The sequence below is a fragment of the Pseudochaenichthys georgianus genome, chromosome 17, assembly GCF_902827115.2.
Source record: "Pseudochaenichthys georgianus chromosome 17, fPseGeo1.2, whole genome shotgun sequence".
NCBI lineage: Eukaryota > Metazoa > Chordata > Actinopteri > Perciformes > Channichthyidae > Pseudochaenichthys > Pseudochaenichthys georgianus.
The window spans coordinates 35,340,890-35,368,103 of NC_047519.1; the positions used below are offsets into that span (position 1 = coordinate 35,340,890).

At 42.3% G+C, this 27,214-nt stretch overlaps 1 protein-coding gene across 2 annotated transcripts; it reads left to right on the forward strand.

The window, feature by feature from the left end:
- Nucleotides 1-26,393, forward strand: nectin4b (nectin cell adhesion molecule 4b). Of its 2 annotated transcripts, none has more exons than XM_034104972.1 (11): nt 1-434; nt 9,341-9,541; nt 11,837-12,004; nt 16,249-16,527; nt 20,344-20,461; nt 22,148-22,299; nt 23,489-23,651; nt 23,791-23,866; nt 24,091-24,150; nt 25,214-25,405; nt 25,941-26,393. In XM_034104972.1, exons 1-11 carry the CDS (start codon nt 383-385, stop codon nt 26,220-26,222), a joined length of 1,743 nt encoding a protein of 580 aa, XP_033960863.1. In that variant the 5' UTR covers nt 1-382; the 3' UTR covers nt 26,223-26,393. The 2 variants fall into 2 exon arrangements, with proteins under 2 accessions (XP_033960863.1, XP_033960864.1); XM_034104973.1 differs by having other exon boundaries at nt 25,977-26,393.
- Nucleotides 26,394-27,214: the final 821 nt, after the last annotated feature.

Genomic DNA, 27,214 nt, shown 5'->3' on the forward strand with positions numbered 1-27,214 from the left:
GCTGGTGCGCGACAAAGGAAGAGCTCTCTGTTTCGTCAATAGACTTATTTTTCTTTCTGTATTAGCTTACATGTAATTAGAAGTTTCTCCGTTTCTCTGCTTACAATTTTGTTATTTATCTGCCGAGTTGTTCCTCTGGGTAATTAAGTGAATGCACTTTACGAGTTGCACTTAATCCATATTACTACAGCAGTGGACAAGTGTTGGATTTTTCTTTACAAGCATCATGTGTGTGTTTTGAAGAGGAAACACCTGCTGAGGACTTTAAGGTGCTGCGATCACTGACGCGTCCCGTCTGAACTTAAAGCAGAAATCATCATGAAGTCTCTATAACAGTTTTCCAGCCGAGAAAGGAATCTGAGCTTTTAGTTTTGGATCAGAGATGGATCTGACCGGGCAAAGGTTAAAGTACCTGGCGCTGCTGTTACTCTCTGGTGAGTTTTACGTTACAATTCACATGACAATATCACAGTTGTATGAAACCCCCTGTCATTTCGGGACCCCTGCTGTCGTTGATGTCTTTAAAGCTTATGTGGTCCAGAAATTACTTTTCTGTGCATATTGTCAAGCTCTGCTCTGCTCTGTTACAGAAAGTGACTGTAATATTCCTGAAATTCAGTTGCAATATGCCTGTAACTAAATATAGTCTTTACAGTATTTACCTTATTGTATTTTCCAGTTCATATAATATTCCTATACTGTCTCCTATAAGAAGAAAGGGAAGGAATGAAAAGATAAAATAATCATATGGTGCCTAATGGTTACTTTTATAATATATGTTGTGTGCTATAATAACATCATTCTACTTCCTACAAAACCTTGAGTGAGCCAGTAAAATGTAGTTACTTTAAAGTAAACATCTATACGTATCTATCTATATATATATTTTCTTTTCTTTCACCATAAAGATCCATAACAAACCTTTATTTATAACACGTTTTGATAAGTACGTCTGCGCAAACTGTCTAAATCTTTTCGGACATCTCTAATCTTTGTGACACAATGCATTTTCTTCTAATCTAATCTAGAATTCAATCTTAATCAAATAGATTTTCAGGATGTCTTTTAATGCCAAATGATAACCATGTCTCGGCCACGTAGTTCCAGTGGAGGTCAATCTCAATTCTACAGCATGTAATGATGTGTTAGGCAGTAGTGTGCTCACAACCTAGTGCAAAGGTTTGGGGAAGGCTTTTCTTCTTGTTTCAAAGACATAATTAACTCCTGTGCAGAAAGGTTTAATGTTTGTCCCGTTTGGTGTGGAGCAACTGGCCTAAACTCAGCCCCAACATCAACACAATCCAAACACTTGGATCATTCTTCTTCTGTTTCTGTTTGCCCCATTTGTATTGCTTTATGTCTTAATGGTTGCATTGACAGTCGAACTTAATATAATCATTGCCAAAAAACGAATCCTTATCTATCGTGCTTATGAAAGTAAAGCCGAGGAACCTCTGAATCTGTCCATTGCTCCTGTGGCTAAATGGCAGCTGATCCCTTCACAGGCCCGGTTCTACGGGGGTGCATAAGGGTGCATTGCACCCTCAGTTGAGTCGTTATGCACCCTCATTTGAAAAATGAAAAGTAAAAAAAAAAAAAATGAAAAGTGAAAAATATTACATTTTGCCTACTATTACTAACAATAGTAGTAATAATAATAATAATAATAATAATAATAATAATAATAATAATAATAATAAGAAGAAGAATTTAGTTGAAATAAAATAAATTGTAATTGTGGTTGGATAGCATTGTCTGCTGCATTTATTTGATCAATTTAAACGGTAAGTAACGTTATGTCAGGTGCGCGTGACCTGTGCCGCTGCACATTCATCATCTGCAAGGTGCTTACACAGCAGTCAGTGATGGATCAGAAAATGGTTAAAACAACCAGCCCTTATCGCCAGCATACACTGCATCTACTGCAGGTAATAACAGTTCAGATCATGGGGACATTACGTTACTGTCGTGGACACTAACGTCCTCCCGCCTGACTCGCCGGCTTTGCCCGCCTCGCCCACAGAGGCGGAGCAGCCACAGCCGTTTTCGTTACCTCAAACACCGCCACCCCTCGGCGGCCCGCAAGTGCCAGAGGACCTCTGCAAAACAGAGCCTGCCCAGGTATATTTAAAAAAGTACCCAACTCGCCTGTACAGTGGGGTGAGGCGCTCATTTTGCAGCTCATGGTTTCAAAACAGAGATTGGCTGGAATATTCATGTAAAAAAGATGCCATGCATGTAGACATTTCGGTTCAAGTAAGTCAGATGCCTTCACCACAACTGGCTACAACAACTGGCGCCATGCTCTTATAGGCTACGTGATAAGGGACTGGGAAGGCATAATCAAGCAAAGAGCACATAGATCCATAGATCTCTTAATGTTGCTCTCAAAGTGCACCAGATTGATAGTTTTAACTTCAATATTTTAAAAAAAAATTCTCGGGGGAGCATGCCCCCGGACCCCCCCCGGAGGAGGTGAGGACCCCCATAGAGGGTGTTAGGTACACTCCCCAATTATAAAAATAGCACTTTAACACTGCACCCTCTCTAATCTCAGATGCACCCTTAGTCATTTTGTTCTGGAACCGGGCCTGTCCCTTCAGCCAGTGGACAGTCTTCACAGCACCTCATCATAGCCGCAGATCAACACCCGTTTTGTTTAAACAAAGTGTTCAACAATAGCTCATGGGTGTAATGTCAGGGTGTCCACCTTCTCTTTGTGCCTGCAGGTGCGGAGGACGAGGCAGCATGGCAGAATGTGGCTCCGTCACATTCTTACTTTGAGTTAAAACATGAAACTGATTGCCCAACCTGCGTCCTCCTCTTCGTCACTGTTGATGCTTTTCTTTGCGTTCTTCAGTGGAGATTAAACCCTGCTGTCCCGCTGCTTTAAAGCACACTGGACACCGTTGTTTTTCTTTAATCCTGCAAGAACATGTGTGATAAAGTTACTGCGATCCAGAGTGAACAGGAAAAGCCTGTAGAGCAGCCTGAAGTGTTTGTATAACGTGTGTGTGTGCAGTTTGTGTGTGTGTGTGTGCAGTGTGTGTTTAACAATTTCTTTTGCTTTGTTTTTTATCTCTGTGTGTTGACTCTCACCTCTGTCTTAATTTCTCTTTGCCTCCGTTTCAATTTTACTGTCTAAGACACAGTGGTTGATGAAATAAGTACTTTTACTCAAGTACTGTATACTTAGAGTTACTTCTACGACACTACATTTTAGAAGCCAATATTGTACCTTTCACTCCACTACGTTACTTGACAGCTCTTAGTTACTTGTTACTTAGATTTAGATTATTAGCTTATACAAAAATGGAATCAATTATTAAATAAACGATGACATATATGTATAGGTTACCCAGCAACAGTATAACGTTATTCAAATGAGCTCCTCATTTACCAGCTGTGATAAAAGCACATCAATAATCATAATATAACTTCACAACTCAATATATGAATAATATAATAATACAGTATAGGATTCTGAAATGCGCCATTACAAAAACGTTCACTTTTGGCACTTTAGGTACTTTTTGATCCCAATATTTTTTGCAATTTTACGTAAGGAAGATTCTGAATGCATTACTTTTTTTTACTTAAGTAAACACGTGCTTCTTCCACCACTGATAAGACGCCATGTCCCCGTTGCAATATATGTTGTTTTTCTAAAAATGGTGCACGAAACCTAATATCTGCCCAGGATAAATAGTGTGTTTTTCTTGTGAAGGATACTGATTCTCTTTCTTCTCCTTTATTGATGGGAAAGTGTTCGTCTCCTCTTCCTCTTGTACTACTCTCCTCTCCTTCTCTCCCTACTTAGGTCACCCACACTGTAGTCCTTTGTTGTCCTAATTTAAACCCACCGCTCAGTTGGTGTTCCCGACTGTGTGGGATTTTATCTGTGGGAGTTCGTGTCCCATATCGACTGTATTGTAATCATTACTCGAGCTCATGAATGAGTAACCACAGAAAGCAGTGTTTCCCCCCGAGAAATCAAAGGGCACATGTTTGGGTTTCCCTGTTAGAGTTGTAGAAGCATGGCTCTCTCCCACCCTGCGCACTCTGGATTGTGTGTCACTCCCACGCTTAGACTTTTCGTGATAAAAGTCTAAATCATTAATCGCACCCACCGATGACAGCTTTGATAGCCTCACTGATAGGAGACTACAAAGTCACTGAAGTGCTGTAGCTTCGAAAAACTCTCACTTTGTCGGGTTAAAATTGAATACTCGTTCCCAATTTCTTTAGAAAATGTAGATTTTCATGCAAAAACTCTGGTAACATTTAAAACATTGCACCTGTTCATGCTAAATAATAAGTAGAATGTTTGCACACTGTTTATTTATGTTATAGCGTTTGTGTCATGGACCTTTTTGGAATGAAATTCACATTATTAAACATCATCTTTGTACGTACCAGGGTTCTTACGGTCATTACAAACCTGGAAAAGTCATGGAGATTCAAAATGCTAATTCCAGGCCCTGGACAGGTTTTGGAAAACAATATTTTTCCCGAAGTTTTGGAAAAGTCATGGAAATGTAACTAAATTTGCATAAAATATAATTTATATTTGATCTAATCGCCGAAATAGTAATACTATAATGATAATAAATACTGTGTCGTATAGTAATGAAACGTAAAATGGCATTTAACTGACGAGGTATTTTGCTGGTGAGAGATTTGAGTTGCTTTAGCGTGTAGGAGCTATAAGCCTATTTGATTTGTTTCAGATAGGCACGACATGTATCAGACGCAGACCTTATTTTCCTGTTCCGTGTTAAAATAAACCATTTTCAGTGGCACCGCTGAGAAAGAGTACTTTATTTGGTCATGGAAAACGAGGTAAAGGTCATGGAGAAGTCATTGGTGAAAAAGTGTATGAACCCTGACTTACTTGTACTAAATATATGTTGTAATTACTTGTACTACTTATACGCAAGCCACACACCGCAACAACCTATCAAAAAGGAATCAAATACTTGGGGAACTAACCACATCAAAGTGTAATTAAAAACAGAAACATTAATAAGGCAAACATCGTAATGTCAAGATCAATGGAATACACATTCAAATAGAACATTTTATATCTTATAATATTTTAGAAGGGCAATCGATAAACATTGTTTTTAATCAAGAGGATGCTGATCCAGTCTAATTCTAAAAAAAATATCATAATCTTGAAAATAAAAAACATCCATGGACTTATAGACTTCGGAAACTTAAATAGATTACGACAAAATAATTCAATATCAAGGAATTTTTAAGTAAAAAATCAGTCGGTGTGGAAAAATAGCAACTAAATGATCATGTGGAGGCGTGTGGCGCAGTGGGCTGTCCGACATTTCTATTTTTAAAGGGAGAATTAAGACTCATAAAAGCACTATTGTTCCTGTTGTTTGCGCCGTCGCCTCACAGCTGGAAACCCATCGTCCACCTTCTCTGTGGAGTTTGTTGCTCTTTGTCCGCGTGCCATCAGGCGAGCAGGTTGGGTGAACCGGTGACGTCCATAAGGTGTGAATGTGTTTACCTGTCTACATGCAAACCTGTCTGGGGTCAACTTCAACTCCAGCCCAATGCATTATGGGAAAATGCCAGGGGCTTTGTATAGGAAATGAATGCATCTAGTTGTTTTAAGATGTACACATGTGGCATTGTTGTCTAGAAGGAAACTACATCGTGGAAGGTGGAAATAAATTAGAGCTTCAACTAGCAATTATTTTTAAATATAGCATTATCAATGACTCATTTATAGCCTATGAAGTTTCAGAAATGTTCTTCACAAGCTCCCAGAGCCTACGGGAATGCCGTCAAATTGCTTGTTTTATCTGACTGACAAAATAAACCCAAATATATTTAACAAGAAAATGTTTGGGAGCATTAGAATCACCAATATGGTGACCTTCACAACTTCTGGAGAGAAACCCCTTGAAAAAAGATATTCAATGTCCTCAAACGGATATTGACATTTTTGTCATGTAGTGAAATCTGGACGACAATTGAATAAATGAACATGACATTTTGTGCAGCTTAATCAGGACTTTGCGCTTAGTGCAATTAGCAAATGTTAGCATTCATTTTACCGCTAAACTTTGTCATGCTAATATGGTTGTTTTAAACACGATATGTTAGGGTTGGGGTTAGCACTAGCATGCTAATGCTAGTGTTTTGCTCCAATCGATGTTGTACAGGAAGTGAGTCTACATTCCCAGGGTCCTATGTTCCCCAGCTCCATATCTTCTCATTATGACACATCAAAGGTCCCCTATTATACTGTTTCTCATCAATATATTATAGCTCTCAGATATATACAAAACATGTCTCTGAAGTGTTTGGCTCCAAACAGCAAACAGATCATTGCAGCATTACCCATAATCCCCTCTGTTTCAGCCCTGTTTCCAAAGTGCCGATTCTCCGTCTGTTACTTTAGATGAAAATAAGGAGCCCCTCCCCACGCCCCTCTGATGCCCCTTTCACACCAGCGCCTTTTCAGCTCCGGCTCGGAGCTAGAGCCTGAAAAGCGCCGGGTTTTCCTGTTCACACCGCAGCGGCGTCGGCTCTTAGCTCCGGAATCCGCTTCATTTCCAGCTCCAAAAAATTGTCGGTCCAGAGGCAAGAGCTTTGGAGCTAAGAGGCGACGTCGCTTACGTCTCTCTTACGTCGAGGCGTGCAGGAAACTAAACCCACCTCCCATGGGTCGACTGCTATGCCTGCCTACAAGCAGTAGTGCCTATAAACACACTTTATAAAGTCAGGCAGCACTAACCAGGCTTCGTGTGATTCTGTTTATTTGTGCCTTACTGACCATCCGTTCGCTGTTATCGATCACTGTGGAGAGAGGCAGACGTGTTGTTTTGTATTATTGCAGCTATCGGATGCAAGTAGTCAGTTTAGCTTCGGTTGCTATGGTAACATCACCCATTTTATACCAGAGACACTTTCATAACAGCGTTGTGATACCAAACAGTGTCAATTCAGACTGACACACATTCACTTAGGCTAAGGGGAACTGGGGATATGCATCAGCTGCTTGTGTGAGTCGGACAGTGAATACTTTAGAGCGGCCGCTGCAGTGTGAGCTAACCGGGAGCTAACGGGAGAATACACTCTGTGGAAGAGCAGCCAGCTCTGCAGCGGTCGGTAAATGCTGCAGAAACACATTAATAAACAATGAACCACGGCACTCTGGAGAAAAGCATAAGGTTGGAGAAGTCGTTATTCAATTTATTCTGGCTTCGTGTGATTAAAAGCAACACGATCATCGACCCGACGCAGTTGTTGTTGTGAGCTGCCGTTGGGGGGCAAATCAGCGATGTAAACGGTGACGTCATGACGCAGCAGGGGCAGCTCTGGGCCGCCAGTGGGCGGTGTGCACAGAGCGGGAGCTGAAAAGGGAAACCGGAGCTGAACCAGAAAAGCTCCCGCTCGGAGCTAGAAACTGAAAAGCGCTGGTGTGAACGCCGCATGAGAGAGATTTGGTTAGAAAGAACACAATGGTGCTCTAGGAGGAGATTCAGGTGATAAGGTGGGGGGGGTTACCTTGGTTGCTGATTGGCTAATGGTTACGCAAGGCAAGACATCGTTATGACATCATAAAGTGGCCAAAATCTGATCAGCTCATTTTCAGACAGGTTTTTATAGAAATGGATCAAAAAGAGAGAGAATCTTTGTTCCTGAAACTTTCAGAGTCTCTTTTCACAGAGAGGACACATGTTGATGTAGAAGAGACGTGGAGAAGAGGGGACACGTGTTGATGTAGAAGAGACGTGGAGAAGAGGGGACACGTGTTGATGTAGAAGAGACGTGAAGAAGAGGGGACACGTGTTGATGTAGAAGAGACGTGAAGAAGAGGGGACACGTGTTGATGTAGAAGAGACGTGAAGAAGAGGGGACACGTGTTGATGTAGAAGAGACGTGAAGAAGAGGGGACACGTGTTGATGTAGAAGAGACATGAAGAAGAGGGGACACATGTTGATGTAGAAGAGACATGGAGAAGAGGGGACACATGTTGATGTTGAAGAGACATGAAGAAGAGGGGACACATGTTGATGTAGAAGAGACATGAAGAAGAGGGGACACGTGTTGATGTAGAAGAGACATGGAGAAGAGGGGACACGTGTTGATGTAGAAGAGACGTGAAGAAGAGGGGACACGTGTTGATGTAGAAGAGACGTGAAGAAGAGGGGACACGTGTTGATGTAGAAGAGACGTGAAGAAGAGGGGACACGTGTTGATGTAGAAGAGACGTGAAGAAGAGGGGACACGTGTTGATGTAGAAGAGACATGAAGAAGAGGGGACACATGTTGATGTAGAAGAGACATGGAGAAGAGGGGACACATGTTGATGTTGAAGAGACATGAAGAAGAGGGGACACATGTTGATGTAGAAGAGACATGAAGAAGAGGGGACACGTGTTGATGTAGAAGAGACATGGAGAAGAGGGGACACGTGTTGATGTAGAAGAGACGTGAAGAAGAGGGGACACGTGTTGATGTAGAAGAGACGTGAAGAAGAGGGGACACGTGTTGATGTAGAAGAGACGTGAAGAAGAGGGGACACGTGTTGATGTAGAAGAGACGTGAAGAAGAGGGGACACGTGTTGATGTAGAAGAGACGTGAAGAAGAGGGGACACGTGTTGATGTAGAAGAGACATGGAGAAGAGGGGACACATGTTGATGTTGAAGAGACATGAAGAAGAGGGGACACATGTTGATGTAGAAGAGACATGAAAAAGAGGGGACACGTGTTGATGTAGAAGAGACGTGAAGAAGAGGGGACACGTGTTGATGTAGAAGAGACGTGAAGAAGAGGGGACACGTGTTGATGTAGAAGAGACGTGAAGAAGAGGGGACACGTGTTGATGTAGAAGAGACATGGAGAAGAGGGGACACATGTTGATGTTGAAGAGACATGAAGAAGAGGGGACACATGTTGATGTAGAAGAGACATGAAAAAGAGGGGACACGTGTTGATGTAGAAGAGACGTGAAGAAGAGGGGACACGTGTTGATGTAGAAGAGACGTGAAGAAGAGGGGACACATGTTGATGTAGAAGAGACGTGAAGAAGAGGGGACACGTGTTGATGTAGAAGAGACGTGAAGAAGAGGGGACACGTGTTGATGTAGAAGAGACATGAAGAAGAGGGGACACATGTTGATGTAGAAGAGACATGAAACAGTGGATTTTGCACAATAGGTGACCTTTAAGAGCTTCCTGGCACTCGCCATGTTCCTATTACAATCTCAATATCTCTGATCGAATCCTCTCTCTCTCTCTCTCTCTCTCTCTCTCTCTCTCTCTCTCTCTCTCTCTCTCTCTCTCTCTCTCTCTCTCTCCTCAGTGATCTGTGTGCAGGGCGACTTCGTGGAGCCCCCTCAGCCCGAAACCCCGCTGCGCTCCTTTGCAGAGAGTGAGACCAGACTGCCCTGCCACTACCAGGTGGAGGGAGGGCAGAAGGTGGTGCAGGTCACATGGTACAAGGACCTGCCAGACGGCAGCAAGGATCAGATCATCACTGCTCACTTTGTGGACGGACACACAGGTGAGATGACGCGAATACATGTACTGATTATTATGTATTTATTAGAGCCGGGACTCGATTACAAAAAAGAATCTAATTAATTAGAGGCTTTGTAATTAATTAATCGAAATTAATCGCATTTTTTATCAAATATACATATTTGACCTGAGAACAGTGAGAAGCAATTTTCACATGGATTTTACTCCACGTGGTCGACAGTCGAGCCCAATCCAGAGAGCTGGTTATTCTCTCAGACGTGGACTGACTTATCCTGGCCCTGAAACCAGTCATCTGGTTGAGTGTGGGTTGGGTCAGGGTGTGGTTCCTTGCACTCGGAGTCGGGCTAACGTCCACGCTAGCTGCTACATGCTTTGCATTTAGGTGATACTTTAGGCTTGATGTGCTGCGGTGATATGCAAATTCTTTTTTGCACACAGCCGTGCTCTTATCGACGCTTCCATCCGTCCGTTTTTTAAAACAAAATGTCCCATCCACGGGGCCGACCACAGCGGTCTCATCAGCTTGTTCGTTCATGTTTGACTATTGTTCACCGTGGTTTGTTGTTGTTTGAAGTCCCATGCTGAAGTCATGAACGTTAGTTGGTGCTCCAGTATAATCGGTACGCCTGAAACTCATCCAGTGAGAAACGTTCCGCTGTGCAAAAATAAGTGCGATTAAAACGCGTTAATTTTTTTAACGCGTTAATTTTTGTGTAATTAATTAAGCTTAATTAACGCGTTACAGTCCCAGCCCTAGTATTTATTTCAACAAGGAACCTGCATACAAATACAAGAGAAGAGATGAATTATGCCAGATTTGAGCTAATTCTTTCAATCATTTCCATCTGCAGCCCGTATAGAACATACATTAACTCAAATTCCAAGCCTTGGTTCTTGAAGATACAATAACGATTACCCATACTGTCCAATTTCTAATATAGATCAGTCACTAGAGATTGTTCAACCGCTTAGAGATGTCCCGACCTTTAGCCTATCACGTACAGTGTGATGGAGGACTAGCCAATAGCAGCGCGAGTGTTACATAGTGATGCTATTATGTTACATTGAGGCGTTTCAGGTGTCTCTTTTGAGTAGTATGATTGATGTTGACAGGCGCTGTGCTCAGGGGGCTGAGCTTGGCATGAAATCAATGATAAATGAAAACCGTCAAAACCACATTTAATTCCAGTTCATAACAATTAAGTTCAACTGTCTGTCCTAATTAATCTTTGAATGATTTTACAAATACAACACACCTGTATACCACTGATTGGAAATGAGAGCATACCATGAGACTGCTTGAAGTGCTATATATATACATGTATTATTATTATACTAGGCAAGGCAGCCAAGTTTATTTATCACCTTTCAACACAAGGCAATTCAAGGTGCTTTACAAAAATGAAAGGCATTCAGACAAAGGCATTTAAAAACAATCATTAAAATGAAAAGATAATAAAAGAAACATTAAAAGAAAACATACATGAATAAAAAGTTACAGTGCATTAAGATATGAATAGTTCAAACAGAAGTTCCACTTTACTGATGAACACAACGGCTCAGTTTCAATTAAAAGCAGCGACAAAAAGAAAAGTCTTCTTGCTGGATTTAGAAGTAGTCAGAGTTGCAGCGGACCTGCAGGTTTCTGGTTTGTTCCAGATGTTTGGAGCATAGTAACTGAACGCTGCTTCTCCAGGTTTAGTTCTGACTCTGGGGACAGAAAGCTGACCAGTCCCTGAAGACCATTACCTCAGTTTTATCTTTGTTTAATTGGAGAAAGTTCTGACACATCCAGTCATTGATTTGTTCAATGCACTTACTCAGTGTTTGAATTGGAGCATCGTCTCCTGGTGAAATTGTTATGTAAACAATTATACTAGGACTATTTGTTTTTATTTGTTTTTAAGTGAGGGTTTTGGGGTCATTTATAAAATACTGGTTTATTTTGCCTAGGAATGTTTTGTTTCCATATTATTATTATTTGGGAAATGTCTATCTTCCACATCTATCTATCTATCTATCTATCTATCTATCTATCTATCTATCTATCTATCTATCTATCTATCTATCTATCTATCTATCTATCTATCTATCTATCTCTCTATCTATCTATCTATCTATCTATCTATCTATCTATCTATCTATCTCTCTATCTATCTATCCATCTATCTATCTATCTATCTATCTATCTCTCTATCTATCTATATATCTATATATCTATCTATCTATTTATAAAACAAGTCTGTTTGAGCTTTGTTTAAAGAGTGACTGTCATGTTCCCTGGCTTCATCTGAACTCTTCTCATGTGGTACATCAGAGTTTGGGCGTTACTCCGGCCGGGTGAGGTTCGAGAGCGGGAGTCCCACGGTGAACTCGGCTCTTCTCATCCCGAACACGGAGGAGTCGGACAAGGGCAGCTACACCTGCCACATCTCCACCTTCCCCAACGGGAACTTTGAGAGGCACATCACCCTCACCGTCTGGAGTAAGAGTCATCTCTCTCTCTCTCTCTCTCTCTCTCTCTCTCTCTCTCTCTCTCTCTCTCTCTCTCTCTCTCTCTCTTCTCCCACACATTTCTAATCCTGTCAGAGCTGCTGTAATGATGTTTAAACCATAATCATGTTGACGGAAGGGAAATCCAACCTGGGGAAATTAAGCAAGTTTGCCAACGTGGCCAGAAACACTGACAACTAATCTAAATCTTTAGCGTGTGAAAAGCAAAAAAGTGAATGTGTTTTTTTTTTAATACCAAGGAACAGTAATGCCAAGTGAGAGACAAACAGTGCACCATGTATTGGGCGGAGTATACTCAGTGCTGCTTGTATTAATAATGGATGATATTCATGTCTTCAGAAGCCCCAAGCAAGATGTGGAGGGTGTTTTACAATAACAGAGAAACAGTTTCGAACCACAGGGTTTGACTTTGTGTTAAGTTTCCAAGTTGAGACTAGTACATTTTATTTATATAGCCCAAAACCACACAGGGCTTTACACCTGCTTTCCTCAGACTGCTTTAGATGTGTGTAAAGAAACACAACAGGTTGTCCTAGTAACCGGAGAGACAACAGTATGGAAAAAGCAACGACAATATTAAAGTACTAACATACATACAAAATATGGAACAGACAAGACATCCGTTAATCTCCATCAAGCACTTGTAAGACTTGGCCTTCACTCTTAATATCACGGCAGTTTCCATCACTTAAAGGGGGGGTAGGTAACTTTGGAGAAACCAGCTTGAGTGCGCTAGAATTTGAAAATACACAAAAAAATACACAAAAAGTGTATCTCGAGCCGGTTTCTCAAACGTACCTACCCCACCTTTAACGAACTCTGAAACATAAAGAGGTTAATTACTAAACTAATGGTCTCAATGGTCTTTAACACATTCAAAGTCTCAAAACAAGTAGGTTTTTCATATGAAAGAAATATCGAGTTCTGCAAACTTTTGAACTCACAAAAAAACTAAATGTTCACGTATTAAATATCTAGACATTTTCTATTTCTGCAGCGCTGTCTGATTGATGTCTTTCATTTTGGATCTCCTCTTCTTCAAACTGAGACATTTGCCTGAGACGTAATGGAGTGTGGGAAATGCTGCTTCACTCCTTCAAGTAAAACCTGCAGCGCTGCTCTCATGTTGCTCCGCCATCAACGGTGACAGCTCCGCCGTAAACTTGTCCTGACACGCCAAATATCAGACAAAACTACCGCCACACACACACACACACACACACACACACACACACACACACACACACACACACACACACACACACACACACACACACACACACACACACACACACACACACACACACACACACACACACACACACACACACACACACACACACACACAATAACTGACAACTTGCAGCAACACACACGCACACACTCTCTAACTGACAACCTGCAGACACACACACACACACACACACACACACACACACACACACACACACACACACACACACACACACACACACACACACACACACACACACACACACACACACACACACACACACACAGACACACACAGACATAGACACATTAACTGACACTCTGCAGCCACACACACACACACACACACACACACACACACACACACACACACACACACACACACACACACACACACACACACACACACACACACACACACACACACACACACACACACACACACACAGACACACACAGACATAGACACATTAACTGACACTCTGCAGCCACACACACACACACACACACACACACACACACACACACACACACACACACACACACACACACACACACACACACACACACACAATAACTGACAACTTGCAGCAACACACACGCACACACTCTCTAACTGACAACCTGCAGACACACACACACACACACACACACACACACACACACACACACACACACACACACACACACACACACACACACACACACACACACACACACACACACACACACACACACACACAGAGCACACACACACAGACATAGACACATTAACTGACACTCTGCAGCCACACACACACACACACACACACACACACACACACACACACACACACACACACACACACACACACACACACACACACACACACACACACACACACACACACACACACACACACACACACACACACACACACACACACACATGAGCTACATATAGATGCATCTGGATGACTTTCTCTTTTGTTCAGTGAATTGTTTTCAGTGGGATTTGTGTTAATCTAGCTGGTTGTATTTAGCCATGAGTTATCTCTTATTAAAGGATCAAGTAGTTTCGTCATTTCGTTTTCCTGTGCAGGATATATCCCTGCAGGTAATCTCTTCCCACATATTGTCTGTCAATCAAACACGGATGACGGTGTGTGTGTGATGTCATGTTTCCTGGAGTTTCTGTTTATAGGGTGAGAGTCTATTCGGGTGGAGACCTTGTCTTTGTCTGATAATCCCTAATGGATATTTCTGCTAATGCTCTACGTGTTTTGACTTCTCCGGTAATAATCCGAGCACCAATGGAAAGACTTCCCAGGTGTTCACTACAGCACAGGCTGTCATGACCGGGGCGTGAACCACAATCGTGTTTAACCAGTTGGTGACCGAGAGTAACCGAACAGAAATGTATTTATGTGAAGCACTTTCCCGCATGTTTTAAAAATACTTCTTCTTGCACAACAATGATAGACTTGTAGTGGAGACTTCCGAATGAAGGATGTTCATACGTGATGTTGACAGTACCTCGCGTGGTTGGTTCTTCAGTTAGCTCCAAGTTTATTTTCTCCATTATGTTCCACGATGAATTATGTCTTCTTTTTACAACAATATTCTTATCTGAATCTGTCAGCAACAAGACTGTTGCTCAAACTTGTCTCTGACGTACAAAGACGATCACTACACAAATATCTAGTGACGTCCTAGATGTAAGGAAGCCGATTAGTCACTTTAGGTCATTTTAGGTAAAGACAGATAAACTATGAGCAGGATTTAGGACGTTTTGATTCAATCTTAATGCAGTAATTGTAAGCAATGTGGATCGCAGAAGTGGTTAAGCTCATCGTTGTCAATCACACAATCTTCCATCTTCAAATGCCTAAAGCAGCGAACGCAAACCTCAAACACTAATCCTCTCACAGAATGTTACACATCCAAGAGAAGTAAGAATAAGAAAAACACATTTGAAATCAGATAAGATGGAGCTTTATGGATCCCCGTAGGGAACTTCAGGCGTTATAGCAGCAACAGAATAAGACAGAAACACAGATATATACACTGGGATAATAAGTAAAATAATAAAAAATAAACTAGTAGCAACAGTATGAATAGAAATAACAAAAAAGACATGAGTTAATATCTGATTGGCCTTGGGTGAATGTACATACAGATATGAGACAAGGTTAAATATATATACATTTGCATGAAGCACTGCGTCTGGATTTGGAGTCTTTCTTTCATCTTTACTGACCCTGTTCAATATATATATATATATATATATCTGTGCAATATATACCTGGCTGCTAAATCCTCAGAACTGTTACAGGGTGTGTATTTTGTAAATTGTGTAACTTTTTTTATTATAATTGTTTTTATCTTTAATACTTTTTTATGCATGCTTCTTAAAGGTGGGGTAGGTAAGTTTGAGAAACCGGCTCGAGATACACTTTTTGTTATATTCCATGGAATGCTCTTAACATCCCGATAGCAATGAATATCTGAAGTGCTTTGACAAAAAATCCATAAAAATGTTCATCTGTGGAAGCCGTAGCGCTGTAAAAAGCACGACCAATCATCTGCCTCGACCCGGCTAAAGTAACTGGATGGCCTACCTGCCTGTCAGCCTTCCATCTGTGCACAAACTTATCTCGTGCCCTCATTGGTCATGTGCGCGTTCGTGTGTGTTGGAGGAGGGGCTCTGTGAGGAAGTTTGAAGGAAGAGGCAGTTTTGTTCCGGTTGTGTACTTTCAAATTCGAGCGCACTCGAGCTGGTTTCTCCACAATTACATACCCCGCCACCTTTAAGCTGTCTTCAGCTCTTTTCTGCTGTAACAATGTAAATGTCCCTTCTGTGGGACTAATAAAGGTATTCTGATTCCGATTATACAGATATGGGACAAGGTTAAATACATATTCATTTAAATGTACAGGGAGCAGCACGGGTGGATTTTGAGGATTTGATTCCTGACCATGTTCCTCCTCCTCTCCTCTCAGTTTTACCCATCTCCTCTCTGGACCCGGTGATCCTGGTGGAGGGTCAGTCTTACCGTGTGGCCGCCTCCTGTCGAGCGGTGGGCCGCCCGTCCCCCCGTCTCACCTGGGACACCGACCTGCCGGGACAGTCCCTGGACCGGACCCAGGAGGGCGGGTCCGTGTCCAGCTACTACTCCCTGCACCCGCTGCGCAGCATGACGGGGAAGAAGCTGGACTGCCTGGTGTGGCACCCCGGCCTGGAGCAGCCGCGCCGCATCTCCAACCGCCTGGTGGTGCAGTGTGAGTACAGCTGGGAGGGATCCGTGTTTTAAACCCATGGATAGACTATCTGGTTTTCAGTATCAATATATGTGTGTTTTACTTAGTTTTTGTTTCAGATTCAGTTTCATTATACAATACATACATGTTCACATTTTGGTCAACGGTTTTTCCATTTTCACTTAGCTGTATCTACATAAGAAGAAAAAAACGAGATCATTAAAAAATACATAATAATAAAATAGACATATGAAAAGATAAATACATACAAATAATAATAAAATAAAACAGAAAAGGAGGGGGGGGTCGTGTGTGTGTGTGTGTGTTTTTAAGATGCAGGTCAGAACAATTCAATACACTTTGATCAGATGGTGGTTTGAAAGATGTGGAGAGTTGATTTGATTTATTTATGTTTTTCTAAAATGACCCTCAAACAAAACCCATTTTCCTCCTGGGAAAAATAAAGCATTCTGATTCTGAACAATTAAGCATTACGAGAGTTTGAACTTTACACTATCATCAAGGTAGAGCTTCTCTTAGTGCAGACATAGTCTTACTGGTGGAGTTCAACATCAGTGGAAGGAACACAAGACACTTTATGTTCTGTATGTGTTGTAATGTCACAGTGTACTGTTCTTTAGTTGGTATGCAGAACATGAATATATTTGTTTAGATGCTTGCTGCAGCCGTGACAAGCTCCTTTATTTCCTGGAACCAAACAGCACAGTCAAAAAGAACAAGCCTTCCTCACATCATGACCTGAGGAAACGGAATTTGATCTAAAGTTCAGTGAAAGCTCTGTAAATAGTCCACATGTGCAGAAGGTTTCTGTGGTAGGGCATAGCATGGGCTTGGCTTTGGACTCTTCTAAGGAAATAAGGCAAACTCTTGCAAGAACAAGTGTAACTAATAAGATAAATCCTCCTTTTGTTGACTAGGATTGAATGTGTTCTCCGGTCAATATGTCCCTCTCACCTCTTTTACTATTTCCTTTTATGTATTCAATGTGTTTCAACATGTTGAAGTATTTTATGTGAAAGCTGCCCACTTGACCAGTTCTCCCTGGAGGTAGACATATCCTTCTTGGCTAAAGGATCAATCAATCCGATAAAACTATTATTCTTTCACACACAGTGACGTCACGAGCTACCCACAATGCAACACGCGCCATATATATATATATATATAAATATGCCATTTTCCTGGAGGTGCCAATATCCTGGAGGTGCTAATATAAACAGCTAGCTAACGTAGCCAGGCAGAGCGCACTAGTTTTTTTTTCTGAATTAACGACCGAAGAAATCGCTGCATGTCTTCGGATTACATCTCTGGACTTGAGAGGTGTGCTCTCGGTCGTTACCAGCGTAAACTAGAGCTGTGTGGGTTGTCGATTGCCCTTACAGACTGCCTGCAGATGTATGGAAAAACTACAGTGGCCTTCGTCGATTTTGGCTGCATCTCCGTCTCCGACTTTTATTTTTGTACTCTATTTTATATTTTGATTTCTTATTATTATTACAATTATTTGTCTTTTATTATCTCAAAGCGTATCAGTATCCCTTGTTGTGAAGCACTTCGAGATTTGTCTTGGCAGATGAGAAGCGCTATATAAATTAAATATATTATTATTATTATTAATTTCTGGAAACACCAGGGGAATACCCCACTTGTCACAATAATATTATCACGCCATTGCATATATGTGGTATTTTAGAGTTGACTAGATATTGATTAAGGCAATAGACTATGCTATTCAGTACAGGAAGCTTAGCAACACCTAGACGGCGTACGGCTGCTTGCACCTCGCGTAAAACGGCGGATACCGGAAGTACGGTGTCGCGCTCGGCCCTATACCCGTATGTGTGTGTGAAAGAATTAAAAGAAGGTGTGTCCAGAAGGAAGTCACAGCAGAGCTGTGGGAACACTTCGATGAAATGCAGCAGTTATTCAGTCCTTACTTTCAGCTCCAGCTGTGCTTTACCTGCAATAACACGTCAACATGTCTGCAGTGTGGAGTTTCTATTACAGTCTAACAGAAGGGAAAAAAGACGCTGATGTTGTTCGTCATGACTTAATAAGGTTAGTAGTTTGGAGGATTTCCAAGATGAGCCAACCTCGATCTTGTTTGAACTTGAATAGACAACTAGGACACTTTAACGACTAAGTCAGCATGGCTCTGCTCTAAATCCACACTACACTAAGAAATCCTCATGGTTTAGTGTTTTCAAGAAGTTTTCCAAATATTTAAATATCATTTTTTTGTTTTCTGATATCCTTCCGCTGTCATTTTTTCCAACCACCGCACTTTATCTAACTTTTTGCAGATGCAGCTTCACTTCTTTTCTTCATGACATTTTGGAAAATGGAGCATGTCTCTGCACTGTTTGGGTATTCCTAACGTCTCTGCACTGTTTGGGTATTCCTAACGCCTCAATGGGAACCCTGCATGGTGTGAATCTGCTCTAAATAAGTATATAGTATGAGTTCAGGACTTCGCTCAACCTTCTCTGCTGGGCTATCAGCCAATTATTCTAGCCCCCCCTGCTAATGGCTAGTTTGACCAATGACATTTGTCCCTTTAGTTTCCCCGCCAGAGATATTTGTATAGCTTATCCTTTCTGTGGAGAAAATAAATAGTTGGCTGTAGACTAAACATTAGACAATATTGGCAGGTTGCTGGGAAAGTGTATGAGTAATGCTTCGTCCTCCACGATTACTGTCAGTGCAGTCGGAGAGAAGCACTACAACTTTGGTTCCTTCAGGGCACAATCGCTCTTTGTCCGGCTCAATGGTGTACAGAAGAGTCATGTATCTGATGACTTTAGACTTGACTCGACAGAAATCTGACTTTGCAATCAGACTTGCAACTTGTCCAACTGACTCCACTTTGACATCACACTTTTGTCTTGGAATGACTTAATCCCAATTTATTTTTATTTTTCCTAACAATGGATGTACATTACTTGAATACATCTGACAGCCAATCACATTGCCTGAGCATGAGGAAAAGATCCGTCTGGACATGCAAACAAGCAGACAGACATCCCATAATACCTAAGATTGTCACATCTACACGTAAAGACTCTAGGGTCGTCAGAGAAATGCAAAACATTTACCTCAGAAATTAAATTGTCACTGAAAGGACTTTAAGAACACACAAACTGTCCTGTTCAAACTGTCAGAAATGTGATGCATAACGACTTCAAACACGAATTGAACTCAACTCTACAATTCATTCCAAGCCGTGGGACTTTTTTGAGACTTGCAAAACATTGACTTTGTCCCACTTCTGCAAACGTCGTCAGCATGAGGACATGAAGTAATGCTGAAATAACAGCTTTAAATCTGAGGCAACTTGATCTTTGGATAAATAAAGATAAACATTTGAGTGGGTTTTATAGTTTGAAAACTTTCTTTAAAGCTGCCCTATTTTGCTTTTTGGATTTTTTTTTTGGGTTTGCGTGCACATAAATTATCTGACTTTACGTAACATAGTGACATCACGACATAACATCTGCGCTTCTATTGGCTAGCGCTCCAATACGTAGCCTGTGATGGATAAGGGGCGGGACATCTCTAAACGGTTGACCAATCACAACAGAGCCGGCCAGCTAACCAATCAGAGCAGACTGGGCTCTGGTTTCAGACAGAGACACATAACATCAAAGCATGGAGACATGTCCCAGTAGAGACACTACATATGGACCTGAAAATAAGCAGAATCGGGCCCCGTTAAATGACCCGATACAAGTTCCTCTTTGCTCTCCCATGCAGCCAGTGTGTACACATGTTGTGTAACTGCATGCTTATGCTATCATGTCTGTGTCTCTTTATCAGACCCCCCAGATGCCATCATCTCCTCCACTGCAGAGGACTGGTATGTGGGTATGGAGAACGCCGAGATGATCTGCAGCGGCGGAGGATACCCCAAGCCTCAGAACATCACCTGGACGAGGTACTGGCATCCACTTGTCTGCTAGAAACACACACACACACACACACACACACACACACACACACACACACACACACACACACACACACACACACGTTAATTCACCCCACTGCGATGCTATCGGCGCTGCTGCTGAACTGCTCTTTACATGGCACTGGAATGTGTCTCCGAGCATATCTAAGCCACTGCTAACACGCATACACACGGCCTACACCCCCATTAACAACAATGAAGTGCGCTTCAATCTGAAGGAGGGCGCCTTTCTATCCTGCGCCTCAATTCATCTCAGAATAAAAGCGGCGGTGTCGTGTTGCGCAATTTGAAGTCAGAAAAAGAGCCAGGGAGATATTTTCACACGAGGGAGGGGAGCGCGCGACACAAGGAAGAGCAGGAGACGAACGCTAAGCACTTAATCATAGTGCCATGCTTTAAATATCACTTTAATGCCTGGTAAAACACAGGGTCTGCACTTAAATGAGACACTGTACCAGCCATTACAGCCCGACTGAATACACACAGATCAAATGCTGTGTGTGCTGAGTGAGAAATATTTCAGCCATGAAGCAATATTGAAATATTAAGATTATTCTGGATTAAAGCTTTCCAACCTCGCAGACCCGTCGGCGCGATCGTCAGGACGAACTCATTCTGTGTTTAACTCCAGGGACGCTCGTTTTCAACTCGTAATACGGCGATATATCGGGGAATGTACCGGTTAGCTTTATTTTGGAGCTTTCGATAGGAAGAGCAGTCCGACTCTTGTGTCTCTACAGTAAATATGAAGCTTTTAACTTGCATATATTTATCTTAGCTTAGCATGAAGACTGGACACAAGCCTTGCTCTGCATACATGTAACATAAAACACCAACCGGCGTCTCCCCGTGTGATGCTTCGATAACTCCCTGACAAAGATTGTGAGGCGGCACAAAACAGATAAGAATCTTTTTGGCTGCTAAAAGTGGATTTCTCACTTTATCTGTGTCCTTTTCCACCATCTCCTCTGTGTCGGATGCAATCTCCACCTGTGACTCTCGTACAAAGCGCTGGTTAGAGAAGCTAGGTGGGGTTTTGAGAAAAGAAATCTGAGCTGGCTCCAGTTGGGGGCGGGGGCGGGGGGGGGGGTGCTGCGGCACGGTGAAACCGATGCAACATGACCCCCTCGGTGGACCTGATCAGAAACTGGCCCGCCTTCATGTGGCCTGTGATGTCTTCAGAGGGGCCTGCCGGACCTGCTTAAATCCCTCAAACCTAGTATTTATTGGGTGTATTCACATCAATGGGCGCCAGTCGGTAAGCCCAGCCGGTTTTGGTTCAGCTGCAGGTGAATTGGTGGTTACACTCTTTGGTGAACCTGATCCTGTGTAGCATTATTTCTGCAGAAACACTTCCGTCATGCATGCCGGTTCTTTGCACACACAATGCTGCTGTTTTGGTTTTTACGGAAGAGGACGAGGGCCACTCTTCTTGTCACATTCCACCATTTTTTTCTCTTGTGGCCCTAATCCTCTTTCACAGATATGTGTGTGTTCTTCTCAACACACATATTTTAAACTGGAATGCGAGATTGCACAGCTTTTGTTTCGGGCATTGAGTCACAGGTTTCTGTATGTGTTTGATTGATGAGTCCGTGTCATGCGCATCAGCATTGCCAAGTAATCGTGACATGTTGCTCTGATTATTCACAGGAAAGGAGGGGCTTTGCCGGATTGGGTGTCCATGGTTGGAGAAAAACTAGTTTTTGGGCGGGCCCTGCGCATGAATGACAGCGGGGTCTACGAGTGTGTGGTCAGGAACGAGGTGGGAGCAGGAGCAGCAGAGTTCACAGTAACAGTCACAGGTAAGTGCACTTCAGCTTTGCTGCTAGTTAGAACTACAAAGGTTTTAAAGGGGGAACTCTCCGGATACTGTATGCTTTGCTGGTATTGTAGAATAGGGACATGAGAGGACCACTACATGGATCTATAAGTACAATTGAGTTTTAAGATAAGACACTAGAGCAGGGGTGTCAAACTCAATTTCATCGCGGGCCACATCAGCATTATGGTTGCACTCAAAGGGCCGGTTGTAACTTTAAGACTATATAAAAATACATATATAAATATTTCATAAATATAAAATAATGTATTATATTACATCATTGCCTCTGCATTGGATTATCATCGGATAGGGTAATAACTTCATAATTAACTACGTCTGAAAGCAGAAGTCTAAGGCAAGTCTCTTCAGTGCGTATGTCCCAAAAAGATTTAAAAAGAAAAGCCAAATTCTGGAGAAAAAAGAAATAGAAGTGACATTTTGAAATAAAAATCTAATTCTGAGAAAAAGGAATTCTATGAAAAAATGCATATTTTGAAGAAAAAAAGGCAAATTCTGAGAAAAAAGTCATATTTGAGATGCATTGTGGGACATGTAGTTTATGGGCAACGTGCTTCTGTAGCATGTAACCGTATAATAAACATATTATATTCTTTGCAAGCTCTTGTGGGGCCCATTAAATGAAGTCGCGGGCCGAATGTGGCCCCCGGGCCTTGAGTTTGACACCCCTGCACTAGAGGCAACACTTTTTCAGTTTTGGGAGTTTGGGCTATTTTGCTTCGATAACATCCCTTCTTCCAGATACATTTTATTCTTCCAAATACACAATAAGGTGTTTGAATACAATTCACAATCAAATGTTAAGATTTTTACGTTGCATATCTTTTAAGGGCATTTAAAAAAAGATTATTTAACTATAAGATAGTTAAGGTAGATAACAGAAGATAACATAACTTCACATAATGTAAGTAATAAACGGTGAAAGTCGTTGTCATATCAGATGGAAAAAGTAAAACAAAATATACAAAGAAAGTTCTCCTTTGGATTTGTAGTAATTATGCACAGTTGCTGCCCTCTAGTGGTGGATAGAAGGCATGAACAGATCAATCAGGATCAAAGATGCTGTATAACACGACATCACTTTAGTTTTTGTTGCTGTGTCTTATGTAAGAAAATGTCCTCATGTCTTCCTGTCCTTGTCCTTCTTTCAGAGACCAGACGTCAGGGTGAGACCCCCGTCGAAAACCTGCTTCTGATCATCATCGGGGCGTCGGCCGCGGCGCTGGTCGTGGCGCTGGTCCTGGTCGTCCTGCTGGTCAACCGCTACCATCGACACAAAAACAAGAAGCTCGAGATGGAGCTCAGCGAGAAAACGTAAGCCGACCCACGAACTATGTTTTTTCCAGGAACTGAAATATACTTGTATTTATTTCCTGCAGTGTGACGACAGACGTGCCGTGAATGTTGCTGTGGGGAAAGTGGTGTTCAAAGATCAAGCTGTCTTTTTCCCCAGGGAGGAAATTCAAAGCTTCTCCAGACAAGCCTCCTTTAGGAGACTCAACTCAGTCAGCACAGACCCCAGAGTGCAGGTACACACACACACACACACACACACACACACGCACACGCACACACACACACACACACACACACACACACACACACACACACACACACACACACACACACACACACACACACACACACACACACACACACACACACACACACAGTGTTCATAGACGTGCATTATTATCTCGTTCTGTGTGGATTTTATTTATCACTAACTTTGATGAACTCTCTTTTTCCCCAGTCTGAAGATTACGGCCTGCTGAGAGTCGACAGCCGAATGAAAGACAGCGAAATCTCTCTGGTGAGTCCAACTCTATGACATCTTGCAAAAGGCCTCCCTCTTACCTATTGAAACACCGTTGAAGGCGGACCTCCTCAAGTTGCTCCCATCTGGTAGAGCAAGCAATCATTTGCCGGAAACCCTGACCATGCAGATATTCATTCAGATTTGATCCAAACAACATACTGTTCTTTCCAAACTTTGCATGAATGAAAGATTATCCATCTGCTGTCAAACATACTGATTTACCAGAAGTCCTGTTACTCAATATTCTTCATTCAGTATTCTGGATTCAACGGCAACATCACGTCCCATTCAAAGACAGAATTGTCTTTAAAGCGTTTTTCGCTGCGAAAGTCAGAAACGTCTGGTCTTGAGGATCCATTTTCCACATTTTGAATGAAAACTGTCACATTTGTACCAGAAATGTGGTTTCGCTTGCTTTCTTTCCTCCGTGATAACACACAGTTCGTTTTGTTTTTATTGAAATTATTAATTTAAAAAGCAACCAATGATAAATATTTACAGTTTGGCGACGAGTCAAAGTTGCAAGGCTTTTATTGTCATGTGTGCTACAGTGTAGTTATGGCAATGAAAAACAGTGCAACACAATAAAACAGATAAAATAGTACAAGTAAATATAATAGAAACAGAATATAATAGAAACTGAATATAATAGAAACAGAATATAATAGAAACTGAATATAATAGAAACAGAATATAATAGAAACTGAATATAATAGAAACTGAATATAAAATAGAAACTGAATATAATAGAAACAGAATATAATAGAAACTGAATATAAAATAGAAACTGAATATAATAGAAACAGAATATAATAGAAACAGAATATAATAGAAACTGAATATAATAGAAACTGAATATAAAATAGAAACTGAATATAATAGAAACAGAATATAATAGAAACAGAATATAATAGAAACTGCAGAATAGTCTCTGATAATTGGAATATTGATATGAGTTGCAAACAGATGCATGTTTTGTGTGTTCTTCCAAAAGTGCAGGTTGAGGTTCAAACAGCTGTTCTCAGTGTCGTGACTGTTTGGGTCCGCTCCCTTTTAGGAACAGCCCACCTACCGAGGCAGCCAGTCCACTCTGGGGGGGAAGTGGGGGCCCTCCTCGGGGGTGGTGGAGGTGGACGAACTGGGACGTCCCGTTGTCTGGCAAAACGGCAGGGAGAGCCTGCGAGGAGCAGAGCTGGAGGAGCGCAGGAGGAGGGTGGAGTCGTACCTGAAGAGCAGCAACATGTCGCTGGTATGTGTCGGCGCCTGAGGGGCTGCTCCACGACGCAGCCAGTTTCGCTGCTGGTGTGTCATTCAGTATCGTGTTTTACTCACTGCCAAATTGGCATCGTCACCGTCAGACATATTCGTAGAAACAGGAGATGACACACGGCAGACAAACACCATATTCAGCAGCTGGGATTTGTGTCTGGTTCGCTCCGTCTGTTTTCAAATCATCACCTTTTCTTTGATTCATGTACAAATAGGATCAAATGTACGAGTAGTAAAGTTTACATGTGGTCTAAGCGTTTGGACTGATTCCAGCGAATAACCGTATTTAGTGCTACCTTAACACAGTAAGGGTTTAATGCGGTTTTTTCTTTGTGTGTTTGTGGTTTTTTAAGTTAAGTATCTGAATACAATTCACCCCCAGTGTTTCAGGTCATTGTATTGTCAGTTACATTTAACTAAGGGCTTTTGGATCTTGTATAGGCGTAAACTGTATCTCCACCCAGACCTTTCATCATCAGAGAAACAGTAATGTGTTCTTATGCTGTCTAAACCAGGACTCAGGTCTGCCCTCTTCCCTGGTTCCCCTGAAGGCCCCGCAGGACGAGGGCGATGGGCCCACACAGCCGGACCCCCCCAGAGAGGGAGACTCTCCACAGGGGGTGGGAGAGGACTGGCCCCCTCCCCCGGTGGTGGAGGGCCACGAGGAGGAGGTGGGCAGCAGCTCCTACCACATCTCAGAGGCCCTCAACAACCACTTCTACTTCAGCAACGGGATCCTCAGGCCGAAGCCGCACTCCAACGCCATCCTGCTGCACCCCCGAGGACAGATCATCTGAACACAGAACATGAAAGGCGCCGGCGTCCCGGCGTCTCAAAGGACCTTTTTCTTTTTCACACGGGATGTTTGTTTTGTATACATTGACTGCAGGGGGTCATTCCCCCAGGATAGATCCACACTTGAATATTTTGCCTCTGGCTTGAAAGTTGTTTCTCCTCATGACATTAATTGGGACTTTTTTTGGGGGGGAGAGGGGGGGGGGGCATTTTATACCTTTTTCTTTGGTAGTGAAAACGACTGTGGGGGGGGGGGGGGGGAAAGAGAAGGGGAATGATATGCAGCAAACTGTTGGCCAGCTGGGAATCAAACTGATCTGGGAAATCTCTGATCAGGGCGTTTTAGCGTTAGTTATTTATCCCAACCAGCCGGCGATGGGTCGTCCAATTTGAGCTCTTACAGGTCACCTATTATGCAAAATCCACTTCTTCATGTCTCTTCTACATCAACACGTGTCCCCTCTTCTTCACGTCTCTTCTACATCAACACGTGTCCCCTCTTCTTCACGTCTCTTCTACATCAACACGTGTCCCCTCTTCTTCACGTCTCTTCTACATCAACACGTGTCCCCTCTTCTTCACGTCTCTTCTACATCAACACGTGTCCCCTCTTCTTCATGTCTCTTCTACATCAACATGTGTCCCCTCTTCTCCATGTCTCTTCTACATCAACATGTGTCCCCTCTTCTTCACGTCTCTTCTACATCAACATGTGTCCTCTCTTCTTCACGTCTCTTCTACATCAGCATGTGTCCCCTCTTCTTCATGTCTCTTCTACATCAACACGTGTCCCCTCTTCTTCACGTCTCTTCTACATCAACATGTGTCCCCTCTTCTTCATGTCTCCTCTACAAGCTATAACATATATATATGAGCGTTCTATGAGCGGATCAGATTTTGGCCACTTGATGTCATAACGATGTTTTGGCTTGAGTAACCATTAGCCAATCAGCACCCAAGGTAACAGTATAATAGGGGACCTTTAAATAAACAA

Excerpts from the sequence above, each read along its gene's own strand:
- nectin4b (XM_034104972.1), top strand. The coding sequence starts at position 383 with ATGGATCTGACCGGGCAAAGGTTAAAGTACCTGGCGCTGCTGTTACTC. Across the intron at positions 12,005-16,248 it reads CATCACCCTCACCGTCTGGA|TTTTACCCATCTCCTCTCTG; the intron begins GTAAGAGTCATC and ends CTCTCCTCTCAG. Across the intron at positions 25,406-25,940 it reads AGAGCAGCAACATGTCGCTG|GACTCAGGTCTGCCCTCTTC; the intron begins GTATGTGTCGGC and ends TGTCTAAACCAG.